This window comes from Maylandia zebra, linkage group LG16 (genome assembly GCF_041146795.1).
Source record: "Maylandia zebra isolate NMK-2024a linkage group LG16, Mzebra_GT3a, whole genome shotgun sequence".
Lineage (NCBI taxonomy): Eukaryota > Metazoa > Chordata > Actinopteri > Cichliformes > Cichlidae > Maylandia > Maylandia zebra.
In genome coordinates, this window is record NC_135182.1 from 8,824,772 (window position 1) to 8,850,137 (window position 25,366).

The 25,366-nt window shown below is 43.9% G+C and overlaps 2 protein-coding genes and 1 long non-coding RNA gene across 3 annotated transcripts; 1 reads left to right on the forward strand and 2 right to left on the reverse strand.

Annotated features, from left to right (window-relative positions):
- Positions 1 to 497: 497 nt before the first annotated feature.
- Positions 498 to 1,756, reverse strand: LOC106675742 (uncharacterized). Its single transcript, XR_013093448.1, has 3 exons — positions 1,497 to 1,756; positions 1,313 to 1,380; positions 498 to 1,219 (listed from the first exon to the last, which is right to left on the reverse strand). It is a non-coding gene; the product is annotated as an uncharacterized LOC106675742 (long non-coding RNA).
- A 13,862-nt stretch (positions 1,757 to 15,618) lies between these two features.
- Positions 15,619 to 16,308, forward strand: LOC111500947 (trace amine-associated receptor 1-like). Its single transcript, XM_023153680.3, has one exon. The coding sequence runs from the start codon at positions 15,619 to 15,621 to the stop codon at positions 16,306 to 16,308; it is 690 nt and encodes a 229-aa protein (XP_023009448.3).
- Positions 16,309 to 20,912: 4,604 nt separating this feature from the next.
- LOC101482959 (trace amine-associated receptor 13c-like) lies at positions 20,913 to 24,616 on the reverse strand. The gene is made up of 3 exons (XM_004566328.3): positions 24,444 to 24,616; positions 23,641 to 24,226; positions 20,913 to 20,939 (listed from the first exon to the last, which is right to left on the reverse strand). The coding sequence occupies exons 1-3, from the start codon at positions 24,614 to 24,616 to the stop codon at positions 20,913 to 20,915; spliced, it is 786 nt and encodes a 261-aa protein (XP_004566385.3).
- Between the last annotated feature and the right edge of the window lie 750 nt (positions 24,617 to 25,366).

The window sequence follows — 25,366 nt, forward strand, 5'->3', positions numbered from 1 at the left end:
AGCTGTGGTGTGGTGCGCTTCTCTCTAAATGCCTCCCTCAAATATGAAAAGAGATCACTCGGTTGCTTCACCTGGCCTGCCATACGTAACTTAACTTCCTCTAGGGCAGACCCTTTCAGCTGTGAGAGGATAAAGTCGGTTTGATCCTCTCCACGCAGACCCCTAGTTCTTATTGCTCTTTCCACCTCTTCTATGAATTCATCAACAGTGTAAGCATCTTTAGCTGGTTCCCCACTAAAAGGTACAATCACCTTTTCTCTTGGAATGTACACGACAGATCTGGTTGGAACATTACCCATGTTAGCAATACTAGACATAACAGCATCATGTTTCCTACTCAGTTCGTTAATCTTTGTTTGTAGCTCCACCAACGGGTTACCTGCACTGTCAAACAACGAGGCAGCTTGACTGTCTTCAGTGGGGATAGCTCCGGCCCCTGAAGGACCTTCCCCTTCGTCCTCTTGCGACATACTGCAATGTCTTTGAGTCTTTACTGCAGCAGATTCCCACAGTCACTTGTAGATGAGATTCAACAGTCCAAAATCTGTGTCAGGCGCCCTCCTCGTCCAATGGCTGAAGCAGGCTCCTGTTGTACCAACTGCCACTGCACCGAACCACCTCAGGACGTCCACACTGCGATTGCCGCCCTCTGGGAAGGACTGGGATCTTCTAAGCCACTACTGTTGTCTATAAAGCCCCACTCACTGTGTCTCTCTATACTGAAACTCAAAACTAACCTGAGAATCCCACTTCTGACACCAAACTATGTGGCCCGGTCATGGGGAATGAGACAGGACACAGGAAATACTCTTTTGTGGGCTTTTTTATTCTCCGACTGTACTCGGAGGAGCACAGTTTTAATTCTGTAGTTTTGAGTGAAACGGCAAAATTTAACTATTCCACTGGCTCAGCCTAAACTGCCTTTCAGGGTCTGAGACAACAGTAACTATCATATGTACATGTTAAATCCAAACAGTATAGACAACAGTAGTGACCTGTCAAGAAACAAATACAACAAAAAAAGAGAAAACAAAACAAATAAACACATTGTTTACATCCCACAACTTCGCAGGTCAACTGGCAATAAAGTGCACTGTAAACTCTCTTTTAAACATACATTTCTATGGGAGAACATCATGAACTCACTTCGGTTTCTCCACACAGCTACTGTGCTAGGACAAGTACACACGCAGGAATCACACAGCAAGTGATCTCCCCTCTGAATCAAACAGAAACATACAGAGTTATGCAAAGTGAGTAAAAGTATAAACTTAACAACTTTGAAATCTGTTAGGACACTGTAACTACTCACGCCAACCCGCTCTTCAGTCCCTTTCACAGCACGTGACCATTAAACATGCACCCGTCGCGCGTTAAGAACTGTACAGAAATGGTCACAAACATGGAGTCATTGCTAAAGAAACTTAGCTAATTACAGTCTACTACAACACTGGTGACAATATTTTGCAGTATGCTACACTTTTTAGCACATTTACCTCGTGTGTAGCTAGCCACAGAATCTTTTGCAGTCTCTAACTCTCCAGTGCTCCCGCTCACAGCGCTCAGTGTGACACAAACTTGAGTGCATGCGTGCTCTGGCTTACGGCGGCTCTTAAAGGGACAGTATACCCCCAAAACGCGAGGTCTAGTCATCACCATGACAACCCTACAACAGACCTCCGGTAGACAGGCAACCAGTCAAAAACACAATTCCCTCTTTTTAAACCCTTTCCATGCGTAGTATTAGTTCACTTGGCTACATATACACACACAAGGTAATCGGGTAATCACACACAGGAGGGAAGAACAGCTGAACCCAATACACATGAGGTCCGGAGGAGACAATCTGAACACAATGACAACAGACACAGACTTTCAGAACAAAACAGGAAATCTAGAACCTAAACCGGACACAAGGGGGGAGGACACAGAATAACTAGAACAGAAGGACATAATCATAAAACACAAAACGCTGGGCCAACGACCCAGCACCATGACAGAGGGGAGAAGAGACGGTGAGAAAGGGGGGAAGAAAGAAAGAAAAACAAACAAAACACCTGGATCACCTGTATGGAGAAAAAAAAACAGAAGAGAAAGCAAACAAAAAAAGAGCAGCATAATAAACACAGCACCATCACAATAAACTAGCTAGCAGTAGATAACAGTAGATACTGAAAATAAACGATATTGTGCAGCACGCAAGATCGACAGTGCACAATGTGCTTTGAGGCAGCAGCCAAGAAAGGTGTAGTCGCGTCTGTGAACACCTGTGTGTACACCTGTGTGTACACCTGCGTGGATCAGCATGCTTGTATTCCAAAGGTTTCTCTATGTAGCGATCTGCTAGGGAGTGTGGGGAGCCATAGCCCCGTCCCCCAGGGCATTAAGCAGGTATGGAGGAGATCCAGGCCCCAGATATCCAGAGGCCCCAGAGTACAAGGACCCGAGGAGGACCACCAAAGGGGGGGGAACCGCAGGGAGTGTGGTGAGGGGAGATAGGCCTCCGTACTTTGGAGGGCCTGCGATGTACCCAGAGAGGTTGAGTCTAAGACCCAACCTGACATATAGACACAGACAAACAGGCGCACGCGGACACAAACGTGCGTTCCCACCCCCATATACACAACCAAATACTCGGCACTCACCCAACGTGTAGACAGACACAAATAGACACTGCACAGACAGTCGCACTCCCCAATCATACTCTATATCCCGGGTCCAGGTACCCTCGCCCCCAGAGGGGCAAGCCGCACCTAGACCCAGGAGATGTAACCCTTCTCTCTGGGGTGGAGGCAAGCGGACCACCTCCTTATCTGCAGTAGCAGGGAGGCCCCGCATCCCAGACCCCAATCTGACGGCTAACAGAACCGGGGTGAGTGAAGACCCCAAACCTCCCTACGCCCGCTCATATGTAGTGTTGCTGTGTGCTGTTCTAAAGTGCATTTAAAACACAGGAGAGCATGGTTCCTGCTTCCTCTCAGAGAGCAGCCCGGCTCCTCCCGAAAACCCTTAGTGTCTATGTGCATTTAAAAAGGCTACAGTCTTAAAGGGCTGTGCTTGTAACACTCTGCCTTCATATTAAATAATTTTTCATATAATATTTTTTTACAACTATTTCTTCACATCAATATGCGGGCCACAAGTAGAGGTGACGTGGGCCGCAAATGGCCCGCGGGCCGCGAGTTTGAGACCCCTGCAGTATACAGTGTACCAAAATGCTGTTTCACTCTAAGCCGCATGGTGCATTTATAAATATATAAAGGATATATCTCCAAGAGATATAAAATTAGGAATTATAAATGAATAACATGCTAAGTTTCAGTAAGACCTTAGTAGTGGTTTCCAGTATGATCCGCTGTTTTTGTTTACAGTTCCTGTTCAAACAGTGTTCTGCCACACAAAGGATGTCCTACAGTTGCCTCCATCCTGTAGACTGCTGCCATCTGTGGCCACAGTTGGCTGTCATGTCTGGAAGCTAACTTCACTACAAGCCACTGGAATCAACAATTTGTGCGATGGGCATGTCTGTGTCCTCTTATGAAGAATTGAACCTCTGCAAACTGTGGGGGAAACAGCTTGTTAAAGTTGTTTGCTCATTGCAGAGTGTGGATGAAACCTGATGTTAATTGAGGTCACCATAACAAGACAATAATCTAACTATAATGAGCAATATTAATACCAGGTTAATGACAAAACTATTTACCAATTGTGTGTGAGACAGTGAGTATAAAAAAAAGTTGTGTTGCGTTAACAGGTTTGGTTGAGAGAAAGAGGAGGCTCCTCATCTTGAAAACTGAAAGAGCTTGGTGAGAAGGTGGAGAAGGCCATGAGGACTCACATGCAGGACTCTGAATTAGGAAGCTTCACAAGCAATTTATTTACACAGTTCACCGAGCGTATACACAAATCTGCAGAAATAGTGCTATGTACAAAAGTGGGGTGATGGGGCTCCAGAGAAATCCAGGGAAACAGACTTTCGCTCTTCTTGCAACAATCCACACACATGATCAGGCTCTCTTTCTCCGACACTCACCACACGGGAAACGGGAAAACAGTCCTGGGAGTCTGTACACAGGGAAATGTTCGGTAGTTCAATGCTCAGAAACACGAAGGGAAAACTTAGCTGGCAACTTGATGACACTAACGCGAGTCAAACACAATGATCAAGTGAAGAACAGCAGTCATCGTCTGGCTTAAATGCTGGTTGCGTTAATAAGCCTCAGGTGCTTCCTCCTCCAAGGGGCGTGGGCCGAGGGCGTGAACCCCGGCGAGATACAGGAAGAGAGAGAAAGAGAGGAGGCGAGAGAGAGAGAGAGAGAGAGAGAGAGAGAAACAGCTGATGAGCGCCCTGCTGATCCCCCAGGCTGTGACAGTATCAATAATATACAAATCTTCAATGCTGTGAATGCCCCTGTCGTACCAAGTTTTGATAGTTTATCATTCCAGTCCTTTAGCCATAAAGGGATGGCATTAAGATTTGCCGCCCAATAATACGTGTGCAAGTTTGGCAGTGAAAGCCCACCTATGTGTTGGTCTTTCCATAAATTCTTTTCCTGTGTGAGGTGATTTATTATTCCATAAACAAGAAGAAAACATTCGATTTAATTACTTGAATAAAGTCTTGATGCATTCTCAATCATCCAGAAAAGTAAATCTCCAAAAGTTGATTCTGTTCATCTGGACGTAGCGTTTTGTGAGAGAAACGTTTCGTCACTCACCCAAGTGACTTCTTCAGCTGACTGCAGGTTTCCCCAATCTTATTAAGAGTACATTTGCATAATGACTGAAACCAGCCCACTGAAGGGACAATGGGCTGGGAGGTCAGTTCCTTCATCATAATTATGCAAATTCTCATGACCACTGATCAACAACCACTGACCAAAACCCACTGACCAAAGACCAAAAAAATCTAAATCTTGAGCCCATGAAAGAGGTCAAAGTAACAGAACTCTACTCAAGGTTGACAAAAAAACAATACTGATAACTCAAACAAGCTGACTGTTAGGTTTAATGTATGTATTGTAGGTTGCCATTTAGAAAGCTAGAATGCTTCTGTTTGCTATCTCGGTAACCTAAGCATATGACTACGTACATGACTTTGATAAGGGGAACAAGCAGCCTTGAGAAGAACAGATTCTACCAACAACAATCTGGGAGAGCTGCACTCCCATCATATAACCACACACAATGTATAATCACGCTTGCACAGCACAATCACACTTTGTATCTAGTTATAGTAATTTCTCATAGGTAATACAGCAACAAGCTTTATGAATATTCATGTGTATAACCAATAAAAACAACCTGCAGGGGGAAAGCAAGTTGAAGTGGGTTGGAGACAGCTGCTTCCCCCTCGCGAGTGAAAACTTGAGCTCTGTGTGACCTTGTTCCTGAGTGAGTTTCTGTTTTATCCAGCAGTATCAGGGGTAAAACTCTGACACTGACCTAACTAAACAAGATGAAGGGGAAACTTAAATAGTGGCTGATTAGCCCACAAAAACACAAAAAGGGGTAAAAACACACAAAGCCTAACTGAAACTAACATAACAAACTAATTCTAAACCAAAACCAGTTATTCACTGTCCTTTAAATTAATTCCTATATTTAAAGACAGACAAATGTGAATCCAGTGTTATGTATAAGCCTCTACACTGATATTGCCACTGTGTGGCTGAAACTGCAGCCATCACACTGACAAAGAATATCCATGCCTCATCCCCATTAGAAAATTGAATGGACCACTTAAGAATATTGAGGAGGAGAGTAAAAACAACCATGGTCCAGAAGAGCTTGGTCGTTTTTACTCTCCTCCTCAATATTGAACCCTTAACAGACTCCATTAATTTTCAGTACACTCATAATGTCATGGTACAGAACCTGAATCATTGCTTTAAAACCTGGGCTGAAAGCAAAAAGCACTCAAAGTTTACCACAAATATTGGTGTTTAACCCGGTCAAAAGTTTTTTGTTGGTCTATAAAAATGAGACCAATATCTATGTCCAAAGAGCTAGAGATTTTCAAAATATCTTGAATTAAAGTGATATTATCACTTATTAGTCTGCTTGTTTGGTCTCCATGAATGACAGAAGCCATCATATCCCAAAGTTTAGTCCCCAAGGCTTTGGAAAGAATCTCACAGTCTGAACACAGAAAAGAGACTGGTTGCCAGTTTTTCAAATTGCATAGAGCTCCCTTCTTTGGTAGCAGAGTAATGACCACTCTTCTACAGCTCAGAGGCAGAAAGCCTCTATGCAGACTATTCGTGATAACCTCCAGCAAATCCTCATCCATCACCGACCAAAAAGATCTGTAAAATTCGACAGGAAGACCATCTATGCCAGTGTGATGCCTGTTGTACTCCTTAGCATCTAACATCCTCTTCAACTTTTCTACCTTAGTGAACATAATGATGTCGGGCCAGGTAGGATCCAGAAGAGAAGGAAGTATTAGCACTGTGGTGCAAAGCTGAGCTGAGCTGTTCTGTAACCACTCTGAAGGGGGATAGATCTATAGTCAAGAAGAGCCAGATAGGAATCCCTGGCTTTTTTAACAGTTTGAACAGCCAGTACCAATACTCTTTGGAAACCTTGGACTGCTGGTGAGATGCTTCAATCTATATGATCCATGACCCATATGTAACTGCAAAAATGCCAAAGAGATGTCATGAAAACTGAGGGCCATTATCTTCCAAATGACTTCCAAAATACCATGGTTTGCAAAAATAGACCTTAGATGTACAATGGCATTTAAACACAATATATAATCATATATAATGTAATGTGTAAAGACTTATATCAAATGATAAAAATAGATTTTACAGCGTCACACCAACAGTCACAGGACATGCTTTGACCTTTTTCCATTAAATGTAAATACCTGAATCAGTCACAAAATTATTGTCAACTGCCATAAATTATTCATAATTATCTGCCCATACTGACCATGGAACACCAGTATGATGAAACTTAAGACTATAGTTTATGAAAAGTTGAATGAGTTGTTATAAAAATTACAAATGGATAAATTCATGGAAGATGATATGCTTTATCTAAAACATGAGTAAAGATGATTTGGTAATGTGACTTTAAGTTTGTACAACAAATTAATTTATGTTCTGACTAAGCTATTGCAACCTTTGAAATAAGATCTCAAAGGATTATTTACACTCATGAAAACTTCTTTTTCCATATGACTATCCAGTTGCTGAGTTTGCAGGCAGTTTTTTTTTTTTTTCTCGTATGTGCATCGAGACTTGGTGAGGGATGGTGAAGGAGCTCAGACCCTGGTTCAGCCCGGAGAATTGTGGAGTTAAAATGTATTCATGGTGAAATTTACGAATATCCTACGAATGGGTCTATATGGTTCTGTGCGGCCTACACACAGTTTAATGCTTATCCTATGCCCTGAATTGACGAGCTCCGGGACTGATTGGGCACTGCTCTTTTTTCACAACACTAGATTTGACCAAGGGATACTGGCAAATTAACTAATCTCCAGAGTCTAAGGAAAAAATGACCTTCTACATCTTGTATGGCTTTTGCCAATTCATTTTCAGCTCTGCTTGTTCAGAGCCAGGCCACTTTCCACTTTCTCATGTACAGGGTGCTGCAACCGCACATGCATGTGCTGCTGCCTACTTGTATGACATTATCAAAGACAATGACACCTGGTCGGCGCATGTACAGATGATGGCCATGATGCAGGAGTCTCTGAGGCAAGCGGGGCTCTTGGCTGCCCCCAAAAAGTGTGCTTTGGACATACGGAGGTACAGTATTTGGTGTACCACTTGGGGATGGGCAGGTGCACCCTCAAACAGGAAAGACAGCGGCAATCGAATCCTGCCAGACCCCCAAAACCAAAAACAGAGGTGAGGCGGTTTTGGGGGGCTGGTCAGCTGCTATCACTTTATTTACTGACCAGCCCCCTTACCTACCTGTTTTGTCAGCAAAAGGATCAACTGTCAGGGTCCTGGGTCTGAGCGACCCAGGATCCCTGATCAGTTATGGACTAATATTATAATATATATTTTGTATTGCTGTCCCTCGTTATCCCTGCTTGTATGTGTGTGTGTGTATGTGTTTCTGCGGGCGCCTTCAGGCCTGGTGGGTGTGGCCTTGCTGGCGGACTGGCCACACCCGAGCTGGTCTGTTTGTGAGTGTGAGCTTACCAAGTGAACTGAGGGTACTAACTACTGCCTCTATTTTCCCAGGAAGGATTGCTGGATGAGAGGGCAGCAGACACAGAGTGCACTGGCACTAGGGAGCAGGCACATGGGCACAAACACTGGGAGAAGACACGGAGTGGAAGTCGGGAGCACACGGGGATGTATTATTGTTGTGTATCAGTTCCATCACTGTAAATAAACGCACTGCTTGTACATAGAGCACCGCGCCTGGGTCCTCCTTCTCCACACCCCCCACGGTTTGCCATGCCGAACCGTGACATCAACTGTGTACAGCAAGAAGTTGTCTGAGCGAAAGAGTGCTTGGCGATCCAGGGGGTGACCAACATTCAAGTTCAAGATAGAGAGAGAGTTACCTCCTATTAGTATTGTTACCTCCTATTAGTTAGAAGGGACAGTGTGTTTGAGTGTGTATGCATATGGGTGTTTGTGTCCATAGGCTGGTGGATACTGATGTCTCTGTACCAGATGGCCTTTCAAACCTCTGCTCAGACCATTCCAGTGCATTAATAATGTCACTGCCTTAATTGCATTGGTATCCAGCTCTGCAATTGTTCAAGTTCAAGGTGATCAGTGGGTGTGTGTGTGTGTGTGGCACGGTGTGATTTATGGCTGAGCTGCAGGGGAGGTGTGGAGGTTTCAGCGGAAGTGCCAGGTCATGCTGCCTATTATCAATTAAACACATCTCCCTTAATTTGTCTCAATATTACTCTAGGAAAGTCTACCTGACTAGGTAGAGTTAAACTGAGTGTATGGAGTCCTGTGGGGGGTTCTGCCATAACCATCTTGTTACACTAGTATGTAAGTAATCAAAAGACCTCATCATCATCAACCCACTGTCATGGTCCTGGGTCGTTGACCCAGCGTTTTGTGTTTTGTGATCATTTTCCTCTGTTCTAGTTCTTCGGTGCCCTCCCCCCTTGTGTCCGGTTCAGGTTCTAGATTTCCTGTTTTGTTCTGAAAGTCTGTGTCTGTTGTCATTGTGTTCAGCTTGTCTCCTCCGGTCCTCATGTGTATTGGGTTCAGCTGTTCTTCCCTCCTGTGTGTGATTACCCGATTACCTTGTGTGTGTATATTTAGTGGGTGTCGGTCTGTGTTCATTGTCGGCTCGTCTGCGTTCTATGGTGTTCCGTTCCTGTCTCTGCCCCACACCCCTTTTGTATGCTCTCAGGTTTGTCATTTAGTTCTGCCAGTTTAGGTTTCTTCAGTTGTTTTCTCATGCTTCGTTGTCTGTTCTGCCACTGTCACCTGTAAATAAACCCTCACTCATATCATCAGTCGGCTGCCTGCATTTTGGGTCCTCCTTTCCTCCAACACCACACGGCTCACCCCGCCAGCCGTGACAGTACAAGCCGACCAAACATGGACCCAGCAGCATCCGCACCTTCCCAGGAGTTTCAGGAGGAAGTAATCGACTCCGTTTCAAGGTTGGTCAACCTGTGGCTCGAACGTGGAGAGGGAGAGGAGTTTCACCGCGCTGTAGAAGCCAGGCTACAGTAGCTAATTTCTTCTCACTCCTGGCTACTGGACTCTCTTCACCCGCTCGCACAAGACTTCATTCTTAACGAGCTTCACCTCCAGCCGCTACCGCTTCCCAACCCAGCCCGGCGGTGAAGGTTTTGCCCGGCCCGCCGGAGGTTTTGCCCGGCCCGCCGGAGCAGTCGGCAGGGAGGAAGTGACGATCACGCCGTCAGCGCGTCACCCCACAGCCGGATATTAGGACTTCAGAACTGCCGGCTGTGGTGAGTGAGAAGGACCCTTTTTTGGACTGTGGGACAGTTTATTCAGGGGCCTTGTTTTGTGCAGCAGATGACAAGGAGAACTGTTTGTTGCCTGTTCATTCTCCTGCTCAGCTGTCTTTACCCCAGTTAGCTTCCCAGCCAGAAGCTCAGTTAACTGCCCAGCCGTCACCTCCATCTCATTCAGCCTCACTACCCATAGCCCAGTTACAGTCACAGTCAGACTTATTAGACACCATGTTACAGTCCATAGCCCAGTCAATAGCTCAGTTGGTAGGAGACTCATCAGCCTTATTATCAGCTCAGTCATCGTCTTCACCAACTCCTCCTGTACAACAAGTTGAGTCAATCCAACCCGAAAAGAACTACACTGAACAAAAATATAAACGCAACACTTTTGTTTTTGCTCCCATTCCCCATGGGATGGACGTAGAGACCTAAAATCCATTCCAGATACACAATATAACCATCCCTCCCAAACAGTGGTCACAAATCAGTCCAAATGTGTAGTAGTAGGCACATCTGCTATATTGAGATAATCCATCCCACCTCACAGGTGTGCCACATCAGGATGCTGATCTGACATCATGAGTAGTGCACAGGTGTACCTCAGACTGCCCACAACAAAAGGCCACCCTGGAATGTGCAGTTTTTTGCGCTATTGGGGGTCTGGGGACCCAGAAGCGGTCAGTATCTGGTGTGACCACCATTTGCCTCATGCAGTGCAACACATCGTCGCATGCAGTCTATCAGATTGTCAATTGTGGCCTGTGGAATGTTGGTCCACTCCACTTCAATGGCTGTGCGAGGTTGTTGGATATTCGTGGGAACTGGTACACGCTGTCGTATATGCCAGTCAAGCACATCCCGAACATGCTCAAAGGGTGACATGTCCGGTGAGTATGCTGGCCATGCAAGAACTGAGACATTCTCAGCTGCCATCTGCCCTGAACAATGTGAACCATGATTCATCCGTGAAGCGCACACCTCTCCAACGTGCCAGACGCCATCGAATGTGAGCATTTGCCCACACAAGTCTGTTACGGCGACGAGCTGGAGTCAGGTCAAGACCCCGATGAGGACGACGGGCATGCAGTTGAGCGTCCCTGAGACGGTTTCTGACAGTTTGTGCAGAAATTGTTTGGTTGTGCAAACCAATTATTCCAGCAGCTGAAGGGTGGCTGGTCTCAGACGATCTTGGAGGTGAACCTGCTGGATGTGGAGGTCCTGGGCTGGTGTGGTTACACGAGGTCTGCGGTTGTGAGGCCGGTTGGATGTGCTGCCATATTCTCTGAAACGCCTGTGGAGACGGCTTATGGTTGAGAAATGAACATTCAATGCGCGGGCGACAGATCTGGTTGACATTCCTGCTGTCAGCATGCCAATTGCACGCTCCCTCATTGCTTGTGGCATCTGTGGCATTTTGCTGTGAGACAAAACTGCACATTCCAGGATGGCCTTTTGTTGTGGGCAGTCTGAGGTACACCTGTGCACTACTCATGATGTCAGATCAGCATCCTGATGTGGCACACCTGTGAGGTGGGATGGATTATCTCAATATAGCAGATGTGCCCACTACCACACATTTGGACTGATTTGTGACCACTGTTTGGGAGGGATGGTTATACTGTGTATCTGGACTGAATTTTAGGTCTCTACGTCCATCCCATGGGGAATGGGAGCAAAAACAAAAGTGTTGCGTTTATATTTTTGTTCAGTGTATTTTTCAACTGTTCATTCCAAGCAGAGAGACAAACCACCCAATATTGTAATCAGTCCTCAAAAGCTGGCCAGTTCAGAGACTGTGAGTGTGACTCTGGACCCCTGGAGGTTAAGAAGCCAGCTGAGGACTGCACCCGGCTGTCGCTGCCTGAGCTGAGTCAATGCTCTGTGCAGCTGCAGGCTGCTTTGTGTTTGCCAGAGGCCCGTGCGCCTACTGGCTCTGATCCGTTCCTGCCAGAGGCCTGTGTGCCTGCTGGTTCAGCCCTGCGTGTGCCAGGGGCCCCTGTGCCCGCTGGTTCAGTGACTATTTCCGCTGGGGGTTCTGGAGAGCCCGGCCAGCACTTTCCTGTCTCCGCTGGAGGGTCCGAGGGGCCCGTTCAGCCGCCTGTCTCCGCTGGAGGGTCCGAGGGGCCCGTTCAGCCGCCTGTCTCGTCAGCTGGAGGGCCCGAGGAGCCCGTCCAGCCTCCTGCCTCGTCAGCTGGAGGGCCCGAGGAGCCCGTCCAGCTGCCAGCTGCAGCATCATCATCCTCGCCGGCTTCAGCTTCATCTTCGCCTGGTCCGGCATCTGCATCCTCAGCGTCGCCTGGTCCGGCTTCAGCATCCTCAGCGTCGCCTGGTCCGGCTTCAGCATCCTCAGCGTCGCCTGGTCCAGCCTCTGCTTCTGCCTCGCCTGGTCCGGCCTCTGCTTCTGCCTCGCCTGGTCCGGCATCTGCATCCTCAGCGTCGCCTGGTCCGGCCTCTGCTTCTGCCTCGCCTGGTCCGGCCTCTGCTTCTGCCTCGCCTGGTCCGGCATCTGCATCCTCAGCGTCGCCCGGTCCGGCTTCAGCATCCTCAGCGTCGCCTGGTCCGGCCTCTGCTTCTGCCTCGCCTTGTCCGGCCTCTGCTTCTGCCTCGCCTGGTCCGGCCTCTGCTTCTGCAGGGGCCACGCAGCCTTTGGGTCCCGAACCGCCGCCTCGACATCGGCGGTCATCTGCCAGGCCACTAGTTGGGCGTCATCGTCGATATGGACGACCTCCCAGACGCCGCCGCTGCCTTCCGCGTGGCCGGCCTCCAGACTTGTGTCACTGCCGCCCTTGCTGTCCGCACGGTCAGCCGCCTGAACTGTTTCCTTGTCGCCGCCATTGCTGTCCGCACGGTCGGCCGCCTGAACGGTTTCCCCGTCGCCGCCGCTGTCGTGTGCACGGTCGGCCCCCTGAACTGTTTCCACTTCGCCACCGCTGCCTTCCGTGCAGTCTGCTTTTGGATCTGTGTCGCCAACGCGGCCGGCCTCAGATGATGAATCGTCCTGGACTTCTGAGTTGTCAGCCTCCGGGCCGGCCTCCTGAACTGTGTTTTGTTATTGAACTCCAGCATGTGTGTTTGTGTTTTGGACAATTCACTTGGTTCGCTGGAGCTTGTTTTTGTTCGGTGTTGGTCCCTCCGTCCTGGGCCCCCGCCGCCCGCCCTGGGTTGGTCGTTTGTTTTTGTTTTGGGCTGTCTGGAGCCAGCCCTTGGAGGGGGGGTACTGTCATGGTCCTGGGTCGTTGACCCAGCGTTTTGTGTTTTGTGATCATTTTCCTCTGTTCTAGTTCTTCGGTGCCCTCCCCCCTTGTGTCCGGTTCGGGTTCTAGATTTCCTGTTTTGTTCTGAAAGTCTGTGTCTGTTGTCATTGTGTTCAGCTTGTCTCCTCCGGTCCTCATGTGTATTGGGTTCAGCTGTTCTTCCCTCCTGTGTGTGATTATCCGATTACCTTGTATGTGTATATTTAGTGGGTGTCGGTCTGTGTTCATTGTCGGCTCGTCTGCGTTCTATGGTGTTCCGTTCCTGTCTCTGCCCCACACCCCTTTTGTATGCTCTCAGGTTTGTCATTTAGTTCTGCCAATTTAGGTTTCTTCAGTTGTTTTCTCATGCTTCGTTGTCTGTTCTGCCACTGTCACCTGTAAATAAACCCTCACTCATATCATCAGTCGGCTGCCTGCATTTTGGGTCCTCCTTTCCTCCAACACCACACGGCTCACCCCGCCAGCCGTGACACCCACAGCTTATTGTGATGGCATGGAAAAGCTCTGGGGAGTGTGAATTGCTCACTTATGCTGAGTCCCTCCTATATTAACCACCCTCGATGAGTAATATGGCTCTATTTAACTAATAGAGCCATATTACATATTACTTAATGTTCAGTCTCGAACAGTTCTTGACCAGCTCACCAAGTGCATCCAAATCACATGACCGATTGAGGAAAAAGGACCATCATCGTGTCTCTGTTTCAGCTTGCGCTAAAAGTGTGGACTTGAAACAGTGTGTCAGTCAAAAACAAAGGAAGTTGCAATCTCATCAAAAATCAGCGATACAGGTCACACAGAAAAAGACCACAAATACAGACACCTGCAGAAACACTGGCAATGACACTGCCAACCACAGGTGCCATAATACCCAATTAACTGGTATTTGTAATATAGACTAACACTACATTAGATCAGCTTAATATAATGAACTAACTAGAACTAACTAACAAACTTTATAAATTACAAATTTGTTCCATTTATTCCGCCCTAGTCCGTGGGTGAGAGAGTTCCTCCCAATGTATGGTTTTCATGCTGGTGTTGCTTCAGCCCCTGGCTCTTTCGAGCACTACACATCTGATGCAAACGTCAAAAGATTTAAGATTTATCAGAAATAAGTACAGTATCATAGCAAACAGACTGCATGAAAGTGCCAATGAAACCTTGTCTTGTCAAAAAACTAATAGCAGACTGATTGCATGTTGTTGGACTTGTTTTCCCATTTCATCATTGGACCCAATACAGTCATTTTTACCAGAAAAGTTAAAGCAAATGGATATGAAGAAATAGTTGGTTAACAAAGTTGCTGTTCTAGCCCTGTACCATCAGCATCTGTGGTAAATACACTTAAAAAAAAAAAAGAGAATTACCTCCGATTAGTATTATTAAAAAAGAATATGGTTTGAAGCTGATTAATAATTGTGACCCTTGTGTATTAAGAAGATATTAAACCATGACAACTTCTGTAGTGACAAGCTGTAGGACTGGTTTTAATAGTTCAAATAAAGAAGACATTAATACGCTTTGCGTGACATAGTGAGTCTGACAAAGTGGAAGTGCCAATTGTGCGCAAAGAAATAGGAGGGACAGTGTGTTTGTGTGCGCGTGTGTGTACGTGAGTGAAGACGAGGGGATTGGAGTGGGGGTTGATAAATCCACCCTACGGCTCTGATCACAGAGCAGCAGGAGCTGGACATGCCTAATGGAGATACAGAAAGTGCCCGCGCTTTGTTTTCCACAATTTCTCAACAGCTCCTGCAGAAAGCCGACACTTCATTGGTCGAAAGCCGTGCTGCTGAACATTGTGTTCTCCTGTATCTCTCTGCTCACTGCTGCTCTAAACCTTCTCGTCATCATTTCAGTCTCCCACTTCAGGCACAGATGATTTTTTTTATTGACAATAATGAAATGCAACTGATAAATATCTCTGTTTTTAATTTTTACTTTCGTTTTGTTAGATAAATAAATATCTTTGTCTCAGTTATCACTGTTAAGTTGAATAGGCTTCTTCATGTCTTAATAATGAAACATTTTCACTAAGATGGTTTTAACATGATTGACAAAACATTTTCAGTGCAGCTGTCAGCAGTCTTATTTTCATCCTAATCTTACACTTCAGACACTTCAAACTGAAATTGCTTAGTGATGAGTGGAATCAATTTTGCATGTTCTTGGTGTATTTTAATCACAACTGAAATATTTTATTTGCCTCGATTGAATCATGCCTTATTAATAGGACTTTTTCACTGATGGAATTTTTACTGAAGACCTTTTGAAATGATGAATTACTTTTTTTTTTCTCTTTGTAGGAAACTTCACACACCAAGTAACATCGTCCTCCTCTCTCTGGCTGTCTCAGACTTTCTTGTGGGTCTTCTGTTGATGCCAGCAGAAATATTAAGAAGCACGACCTGCTGGGTACTTGGTGACATTATGTGTTCTGTTTATTGGTATCTGACCGGCAACATTATCTGTGCTTCAATAGGGAACATAGTTCTAATATCAGTTGATCGTTATGTGGCTATTTGTGACCCCTTGCATTACCGCACCAGAATTACTGTGAAACGAACCAAACTCAGTGTGTGCTTATGTTGGTTTTATGCTATTTTCTACTGGAGTCTTTATATAAAGAATATCCTGATTGAACCGGGCAGGTATAATTCCTGCTACGGAGAGTGTATGTTTGTCAGCAGTGATATTGCAGGGATTATTGACCTTTTTTTAGCTTTTATTGTTCCACTTTCTGTCATCATAGTTCTTTATATGAGAGTATTTGTGGCGGCTGTGTCCCAAGCTCGTGCCATGCGCTCTCATGTTACATCTGTCACACTTCAGCATTCAAGCAATCAAGCAAAGAAATCTGAGCTGAAAGCAGCCAGGACTCTGGGGGTTCTTGTAGTTGTGTTTCTATTATGTTACTCTCCATTTTACTGCTATTATCTTGCTGAAGAAAATGTGGTCAATGATCCATCTGCATCTACTGTTATCATTATTTTTTACATTAACTCTTGTCTAAACCCTTTGATCTATGCCTTGTTTTACCCCTGGTTTAGAAATGCTGTTAAACTTATTGTCACTCTGCAGGTCTTCAAGCATAACTCCTGTGAGGCCAACATACTATAAAAGACTCTGAACTCTTCTCCAACTAATTTTTGTCATTATTTTCAGCTGTTAGATTTTTTTGGTTTGTAAGCACCATTTTATGTCAGTCATATATAGGGATGGGTACCGGTGTCCGGTGCCATGTTCTGACATAAACGGTAGTAACCAGACCGAAAAGCAGCGCACATTTCGGTGCTTTATTTCGGTGCTTTTTTTTCCTGAGCTGTGATACACTTTAGATTCTAGCCAATCATTTTACGTTTCCGAGGATAGTAGGCGGGGCCAGGTACGTACGTTCTTTTAGAGCAGAGCTACAGATTAAAAATGTCCAAGGCGAAGCGGTTAAAAGTCTGGCTGTACTTCATAGCAAAATATGCCAACTCAGCAGCCTGCAACAAGTGCTTTAAGCTGATACTGTGATACTGTCAAAGGAGGTAACACCTGAAATCCGATGAAACACCTGGCGACGCATAGCGTTTTTTTTAAAAGCCGAGAAATGCGCCGTATTTGATAGCTTGCTGCGAGACCTCACACCGAGCACATCTACTGCGGGTGGGTTGCCTGTTATGCAACATCCCCCAAAAACACGAAGAGGAGAGTCCTGGCCCCTAGCCCTGCCAGTGTAGCAGAAATGATGACGGATGATGATGGCAGCAGCAGCCGTTCTTCTCTGCGTGAGTAGGCTAACCACGTTATTACATTAATGCATGTAAGGTGAACTAGCAAACATCATCATAGCTACATGCGGCTGTCTTCTTGTTTGATGGCAGATACTCTCTTCACCCTGGCTAAAAAGGCTAAAATGACCAAAGAAAAAGTGGAAAACAGTTAAACATGAGAGGTTTAGGACAAAGTTTGTGTTTTTTCCATTGTTTAAGCACTGCTTCCAGCCAAGAGTGATACCATATATGCCCCATAGCTGCAGAAAAGGCTAACATTGTTATATTTTTACAAAAAACAGCTGAACATGAGAGGTTTTTGGACCAATTTTGTGTTCTCCATTCTTTAAGCACCGGTTTGAGCACCGTTTGAGCACCGGCACCGTTTCAAAAGTACCGATTTGGCACCGGTATCGGATAAAACCTAAACGATACCCATCTCTAGTCATATATATATAGAAACTTAGCAAGCAGTTTGCTAACTGTAGCATGGGAGATGGGTGGTCTCGTAGGGTGTCTTGCATTGAAATCTGCTGCAATGACCCGGTTACTGCGTTCACCAGATATCAACACAATTTCGATCCGCTCCTCATGTGTTAACCTCTTCGACATGTCAATGGCTGTGAACAAAGAGACACTTGTAAATAACTCATGAAAGAATAAACTTACGTTGAAACCAAGCGCACCATTGTTTTTCTTGTGACATTACCAATAAGTTTGATGTGTCACATGGCCCTCTTCCTATTGAAAAAACAAAAGTTGTATCCAAGATGGCCGACTTCTAAATGGCCACCATGGTCACCACCCATCTTAAGGAGTTTGCCCCCTCACATATACTAATGTGCCACAAACAGGACTTTAATATCACCAACCATTCCCATGTTATTACGGTGTACCGTATAAATGGCCCACCCTGTACATACATTCAGCAACCACTTTATCAGTTACACTTTACTCCAGTGCTCGCCACAATAATCCATATTTCTAATTAGCCTTTCTCATCAGCACCAATTCAATTTAATTCGATTTTATTTATATAGCGCCAAATCACAACATAGGCGCTTCATATTGTACAGTAGATCCTACAATAATAGATACTGAGAAAAACCCAACAATCATATGGCCCCCTATGAGCAAGCACTTGGGCGACAGTGGGAAGGAAAAACTCCCTTTTAACAGGAAGAAACCTCCAGCAGAACCAGGCTCAGGGAGGAGCAGTCATCTGCTGCGACCGCTTGGGGTGAGAGAAGGAAAACAGAATAAAAGACATGCTGTGGAACAGAGCCCAAGATTAATAGCAGGTACAATTCAATACAGAGAGGTCTATTAACACATAGTGAGTGAGAAAGGTGACTGGAAAGGAAAAACTCATCATGGTAATCCCCCAGCAGCCTACAGGGAGTGCAGAATTATTAGGCAAGTTGTATTTTTGAGAAATAATTTTATTATTGAACAACAACCATGTTCTCAATGAACCCAAAAAACTCATTAATATCAAAGCTGAATGTTTTTGGAAGTAGTTTTTAGTTTGTTTTTAGTTTTAGCTATTTTAGGGGGATATCTGTGTGTGCAGGTGACTATTACTGTGCATAATTATTAGGCAACTTAACAAAAAACAAATATATACCCATTTCAATTATTTATTTTTACCAGTGAAACCAATATAACATCTCCACATTCACAAATATACATTTCTGACATTCAAAAACAAAACAAAAACAAATCAGCGACCAATATAGCCACCTTTCTTTGCAAGGACACACTGTAAAACCTAATAAGTTCACAGAACTCAAAAATTGTTGTGTAACAGATTACACAATTTTTTAGTGATGTTTTTAAAAGTTTTAAGTTTAACTAAAAATTATAGTTGCAGTTGCCTTAAATTACCTCAATGTTAACTCATAAATGTTGATATTCCTCAACTTATAATTAGGGAGTAATAAACTCAAAATGTTCAATATTTTTCAACTTAATTAAAAAAACAATTAATTAATGACGCTGGCCAAATCTTCCCCGCATCAAGGTAAATTCAAGATGGCTGACTCAGCTTTCCTGAAGGAGCGACAAGACTCCACCCACCAGAACGTCACTAATATATGCTTCTTAAACTTTTTGAGCGTTCCAAAAAAATTAGCTAAAAAATATTGAGCCCTGTTGAATTAAAGCTGCATAAAAGCCAACAGAGCTCAATACTTTATAGTTTGCTCAACTACAAAACGACATTTGAGTGTTATGAGCTTATTAGTTATGAGCTAGAACAACTGTTAGGGATTACAGTGCACTCAAAAGCCTGCCATCCATGGATTCTGTCAGTGTTTTGATCTGTTCACCATCAACATTGCGTGCAGCAGCAACCACAGCCTCCCAGACACTGTTCAGAGAGGTGTACTGTTTTCCCTCCTTGTAAATCTCACATTTGATGATGGACCACAGGTTCTCAATGGGGTTCAGATCAGGTGAACAAGGAGGCCATGTCATTAGTTTTTCTTCTTTTATACCCTTTCTTGCCAGCCACGCTGTGGAGTACTTGGACGCGTGTGATGGAGCATTGTCCTGCATGAAAATCATGTTTTTCTTGAAGGATGCAGACTTCTTCCTGTACCACTGCTTGAAGAAGGTGTCTTCCAGAAACTGGCAGTAGGACTGGGAGTTGAGCTTGACTCCATCCTCAACCCGAAAAGGCCCCACAAGCTCATCTTTGATGATACCAGCCCAAACCAGTACTCCACCTCCACCTTGCTGGCGTCTGAGTCGGACTGGAGCTCTCTGCCCTTTACCAATCCAGCCACGGGCCCATCAAGACTCACTCTCATTTCATCAATCCATAAAACCTTAGAAAAATCAGTCTTGAGATATTTCTTGACCCAGTCTTGACGTTTCAGCTTGTGTGTCTTGTTCAGTGGTGGTCGTCTTTCAGCCTTTCTTACCTTGGCCATGTCTCTGAGTATTGCACACCTTGTGCTTTTGGGCACTCCAGTGATGTTGCAGCTCTGAAATATGGCCAAACTGGTGGCAAGTGGCATCTTGGCAGCTGCACGCTTGACTTTTCTCAGTTCATGGGCAGTTATTTTGCGCCTTGGTTTTTCCACACGCTTCTTGCGACCCTGTTGACTATTTTGAATGAAACGCTTGATTGTTCTATGATCACGCTTCAGAAGCTTTGCAATTTTGAGACTGCTGCATCCCTCTGCAAGATATCTCACTATTTTTGACTTTTCTGAGCCTGCCAAGTCCTTCTTTTGACCCATTTTGCCAAAGGAAAGGACGTTGCCTAATAATTATGCACACCTGATATAGGGTGTTGATGTCATTAGACCACACCCCTTCTCATTACAGAGATGCACATCACCTAATATGCTTAATTGGTAGTAGGCTTTCGAGCCTATACAGCTTGGAGTAAGACAACATGCATGAAGAGGATGATGTGGACAAAATACTCATTTGCCTAATAATTCTGCACTCCCTGTATAACTATTGCAGGGTAACTAAGGGAGGATTCAGGGTCACCTGATCCAGCCCTAACTATATGCAAAAAGGAAAGTTTTAAGCCTAATTTTAAAAGTAGAGATAGTCAAAGCATTTAGGCATGTCGATATAATCAAGGTGGTGCCTGCTGGAGGTCAAACCGAGGATCAAAAAATGAAAAAAAGATGAGTAAATGTGGCATAATTGTTGATGTCAAACCAGTGGATCTGAGTATTTCAGAGACATACTGATGTACTGAGATTTTTCTGCACAAACATCTCCAGAGTTTATGGAGTGGTCTGAAATGAGAAAATTATTCAGTGTGCTGTAGTTTTCTGGGTTGAAATCCTTTGTTGATGTCAGAGGAGAATGGCTAGACTACTTCAAGCTGATAGGAAGGCAACAGAACCCAAAATAACCACTTATTACAAACAAACAACTAAGATCATGAAACTGAAGCTATATTTTGCACAAAAAGTGTCAGACGGATTCGTGCTGTGGTTACAATGACGCAGACGCTGTACCAGTCTGAAGGGTGAAGAGACAGTTAAACATAAAAGTGAATCTCTTGATTTACCGGTCGATCTCTGTCCCCACCCTAACCTATGGTCACAAAGTTTAGGTAGTGACCAAAAGAATGAGATCATGGATACAAGCAGCGGAAATAAGCTTTCTCTGAAGGATGGCTGGTTTCTTTCTCCCTTAGAGATAGGGTGAGGAGTTCAGCCATCCAGGAGGGGCTGAGAGTAGAGCTGCTACTTCTCCACATCGAAAGGAGCCAGTTGAGGTGGTTCAAGCATCTGATAATGATGCATCCCAGGCACATTCTGTGTTAGGTGTTTGTGGAAGCAGGTTTCTTTTCTGTTGTGTTAATCACATCAGGGATGTAAGTCCTTAGGTGACGGCCAAGCAGAAAACGAGGTAATAATTCTCTCTGCAAGGGAGAAGGTATAGCCCCCCCCCCCCCCCCCTCCCCAAGAGGGGCCAACATGTAAGAGTTTGTGGAATGTTCTTTGTCTCTGTCTCTGTGTATAAGATGTAAGGGCGGTGGCCACAATTCAGAGATGGTCCTAGTGTTTCACTGGGATGCTCTCTCCTGGACAAGCTGGAGGAGTTGGTTGGTGAGAGGGAGGTCTGGGGTTCTCTCTTTAGGCTGCTGCCCCTGCCAGCCACCGATAAGTGGAAGAAGATAGATGGATTGATGCAAAACTGTTCACGAAGTGAAAGATATCGAGCTACATTCCAAGTCATACTAAACTTTTTTTTTTATCCCTTTTGAAGGCAATTTGATCCATAGTGTAGTGATTTATATGTTTAACTGTCAAGCAAACAATCCCTGGTTCAAGCTTGAGAGAAAACGTAAATCCTTTGAGGGTTATGTCATGAAGGGTGTCTAGTGTAAAAATCTGCCGAATCAACTCTATAATGAATGGTTAATGTGGGTAATGTAGTTAAGAGTAGCTTTTTTTTTTTTCTTTCAAAATTTCTAGACTACACCTAATACCACTAGGTAGCAATAATGTACCAATGGGCAATAGGCCCTGCACTTTGAGTGGTCTGTCCACAGTGTTTCCAAATGGGACCCAAAGGGACAAGTTCGGAAGACAGACAGACATGTCTGTCTTCATGCATGTGCTAATATTGGTCAATTTTGTCAGCAATTCTTAGCCTTGTTCTGTTTTCTATAGCAGTGTGTTTGCAACAGATAATCCAATTCAACTAGGCAGATGTAATCCCTGCTAGAGAGAATGTGTGATTCTCATACGCTGCATTACTGGGACTATTTTTTAACCTTGGTTGTTCCATTTACTCTTATATTATAAGGGATATGGGTTACAGCCATTCCTCTAACACCATTTGCATATAATGTTGTTTTTTGCACAGTCAAAGGAGCATTCAAGAAACATTTCACTGTGTGTTGTGCTCGTATGACTATGCATGTGATAAATAAAGAATTTTCTGGGATGCTTAGGACTCATATTGCACTGCTGAAAATAGTTTCTTTTGATGCATATGCTGTTTTTTTTTGCAAATTTGCATTATAATATTTATTTTCGTTTTTGCTGCAGTATATAAAAATTGGTGTATTTCAGAAATAATAATATGAAGACACTTAAAATAAATTTCCTGTGGTGGGAAACTATTTTGTGCAACTTTTTTGTATTTACAGTTTTGAGGGATAAGCCTCTTAAATTTCTCTAACTAGAAATATATGTTAAAAAAAACCAATTTTAATTCTTTTTGTAGTTTATTGCACTTTGTTGCAATTTATGTAAGTACTATGCACTTAATGCAGACATATTATTAAAATTTGGGCTATAATGGTTGTACTGATGTATATCAACTTGAAATGCTCCCAAAAATGGCTCCACAACATGTAAAAATATAATATGAGCTCTGGCGAACTTGGTTCTATGGTAAGCCCAGGTTAGGCCTGGAAATATCCCCACAGTAGCAGCTAGGTGCAGTTTAGGACATAATGGCTTCCGGGTAGCTATGCTATGGGGACGTGAAAGGGATTGCTCGTTGTGGCATTTGACTGTATGGCGCACTTTGTTATATTTTCGCTTGGGTGATACTTTTATTTATTCACATCATGTAAAATGTAATAAATAAATTATAAAATACAAAAACCAACTATTTGCATTTCAACTCCTAACTATTTAAATTTCAGCTTTTTCCTTTTAAACAAATTTAAAGTGAAACAACACAAAACACTGCAAACCACAACACAATAAAATATAAATTAAAATATGCAAAGCAAAAAGATGCACATTCTCTGTCATATGGGCTTGCATGAATAAAGTTTCTGAGTCCTTTATCATCTGCAACTGAAAATAGTTGTGGATGATTACTGGCATAAGTAATTTGAATGCTAGTGTTCGTGGAATTGAAGTGGTCAAAAATGCTTTTTTCCCCCTGTGTAATTAATGCAGTAGATTACCACATGGGCCAATTTCCTGATTTAAAGCAGTTTACTGGAGCAGGGTTCATAGTCTTTTTATAGTATGTTGGCCTCACAGGAGTTATGCTTGAATATCTGCAATGTGATAATAAGTTTAACAGCATTTCTAAACCAGGGGTAAAACAAGGCATAGATCAAAGGGTTTATACAAGAGTTAAAATAAAAGATAAAGATCACAAAAGATGTAGCTGGATCATTGACAGCATTTTTATCAGTGAGAGAGTAGCAATAAAATGGACAGTAGCATGACAGAAACACAACTACAAGAACCCCCAGAGTCCTGGCTGCTTTCAGCTCAGATTTGTTTGTTTGATTCAATGAACGCTGAAGTGTGACAGCCGTAACATGAGAGCGCATGGCACGAGCCTGAGACACAGCCACCACAAATACTCTTGTATACAGAACTATGATGACAGAAACTGGAAGAATAAAAAATAAAATAAGGTCAACCATTCCAGCAAAATCACTGATGACAAGCACACACTCACCATAACAGGAATTATACCTGCCTGGTTCAATCAGCATTTCTTGCGTATAAAGACTGCAGTAGAAAGTTGAATAAAACCAACACAGACAAACACTGAGTTTGACTCTTGCCACAGTAATTCTCGTGGAGTAATGCAGAGGGTCACAAATAGCCACATAACGGTCAATCGATATAAGAACTATGTTCCCTATTGAAGCACAGGTAATGTTTACAGTCAGAAAAAAATAAACAGAACACATAAGATCACCAAGTACCCAGCACGTCATGCTTCTAAGGATTTCTGCTGGCATCAGCAAGAGACCCATGAGAAAGTCTGAGACAGCAAGAGAGAGCAGGAGGATGTTGCTGGGTGTGTGAAGCTTCCTGAAATAGAACAAAAAAGAATATATTAGTAATTTTAAAATGTAAAAAGGTCCATTATTAAGACTGTAAGACAAAGACATTAAGGTGTATAAAAATTAAATATTGTGGTTTAAATTGACCAAGAATGTGCCAAATTAATTTCAATTTAGATAATAAATCATGGTGTTAAACTTTTTAAATGAAGATACAGTTTAAGTTTTAGAAACATTATATGTGCCTGAAGTAGGAGACTGAGATGATCACGAGAAGGTTTAGAGCAGCAGTGAGCAGAGAGATGCAGGACAGGACAATGTTCAGGAGCACAGCTTTGGACCAGCGAAGCGTCGGCTTCCTGCAGGAGCTGTTGAGGAGTTGTGGAAAACAGAGCTCAGCTCCTTTCTGTATCTCCATCATCAGACAACTACAACCTCTGCAGCTCTCTGACCTGATCTCATTATTATACAGCAGATTTATCTCTGCGTCTGATCTGTCTCCTCCTCTCATTCATGCTCTGTAGAATTCGCTCCTATTTCTCTCTGCACAACCTCTTGGACTGTCATACACCTAATTTATTTTGTTCAACCTCTCTTTCCTTTGCTCTGCTGTGCCTCTTTTTCTCTCTCCCAGTCCTCTCTCCTGTTATTTCTGTCTTTCTCTCATGTGGGCAATTTTGATTTCTTTGCATTTGCTTCACCTGCGGAGTTCCTGCTCCACTCCAATTTCACTTCACCTATTGTATTCTCAAATGCAACTTTCACTTGGTGAACATAATTTGTTCTTACAATAAACTATTAGTAAACTGGCTGAAGGGAGCAATCAAAGTGAAGAAGGGGACCTATCAGGGTTAGTCTGTGGACCTCATCCCTAATATCCAATCTCTAATATTCCTCTAATATCTCTAGTAGTTGGTGCATTGTCCCAATTGCCATCTCCATCTGAGAGAGCACAGACCTTCCTCTTTTCTGGTGGCTGCCACATGAGCTCTGAGCACACTAGCACAAAATAAGGACACCGAGATTCACAGTAAAACTTACAAAAATGATACAGAAAGAAGAGTTAGCACTCACTGCAGATACTAAAAATTATTTTATGCATGTATACTGCTAAAACAGTGTGTTCAAATGTAATTACTATTAACTAGTTCTGATTCTCTCTGCATTT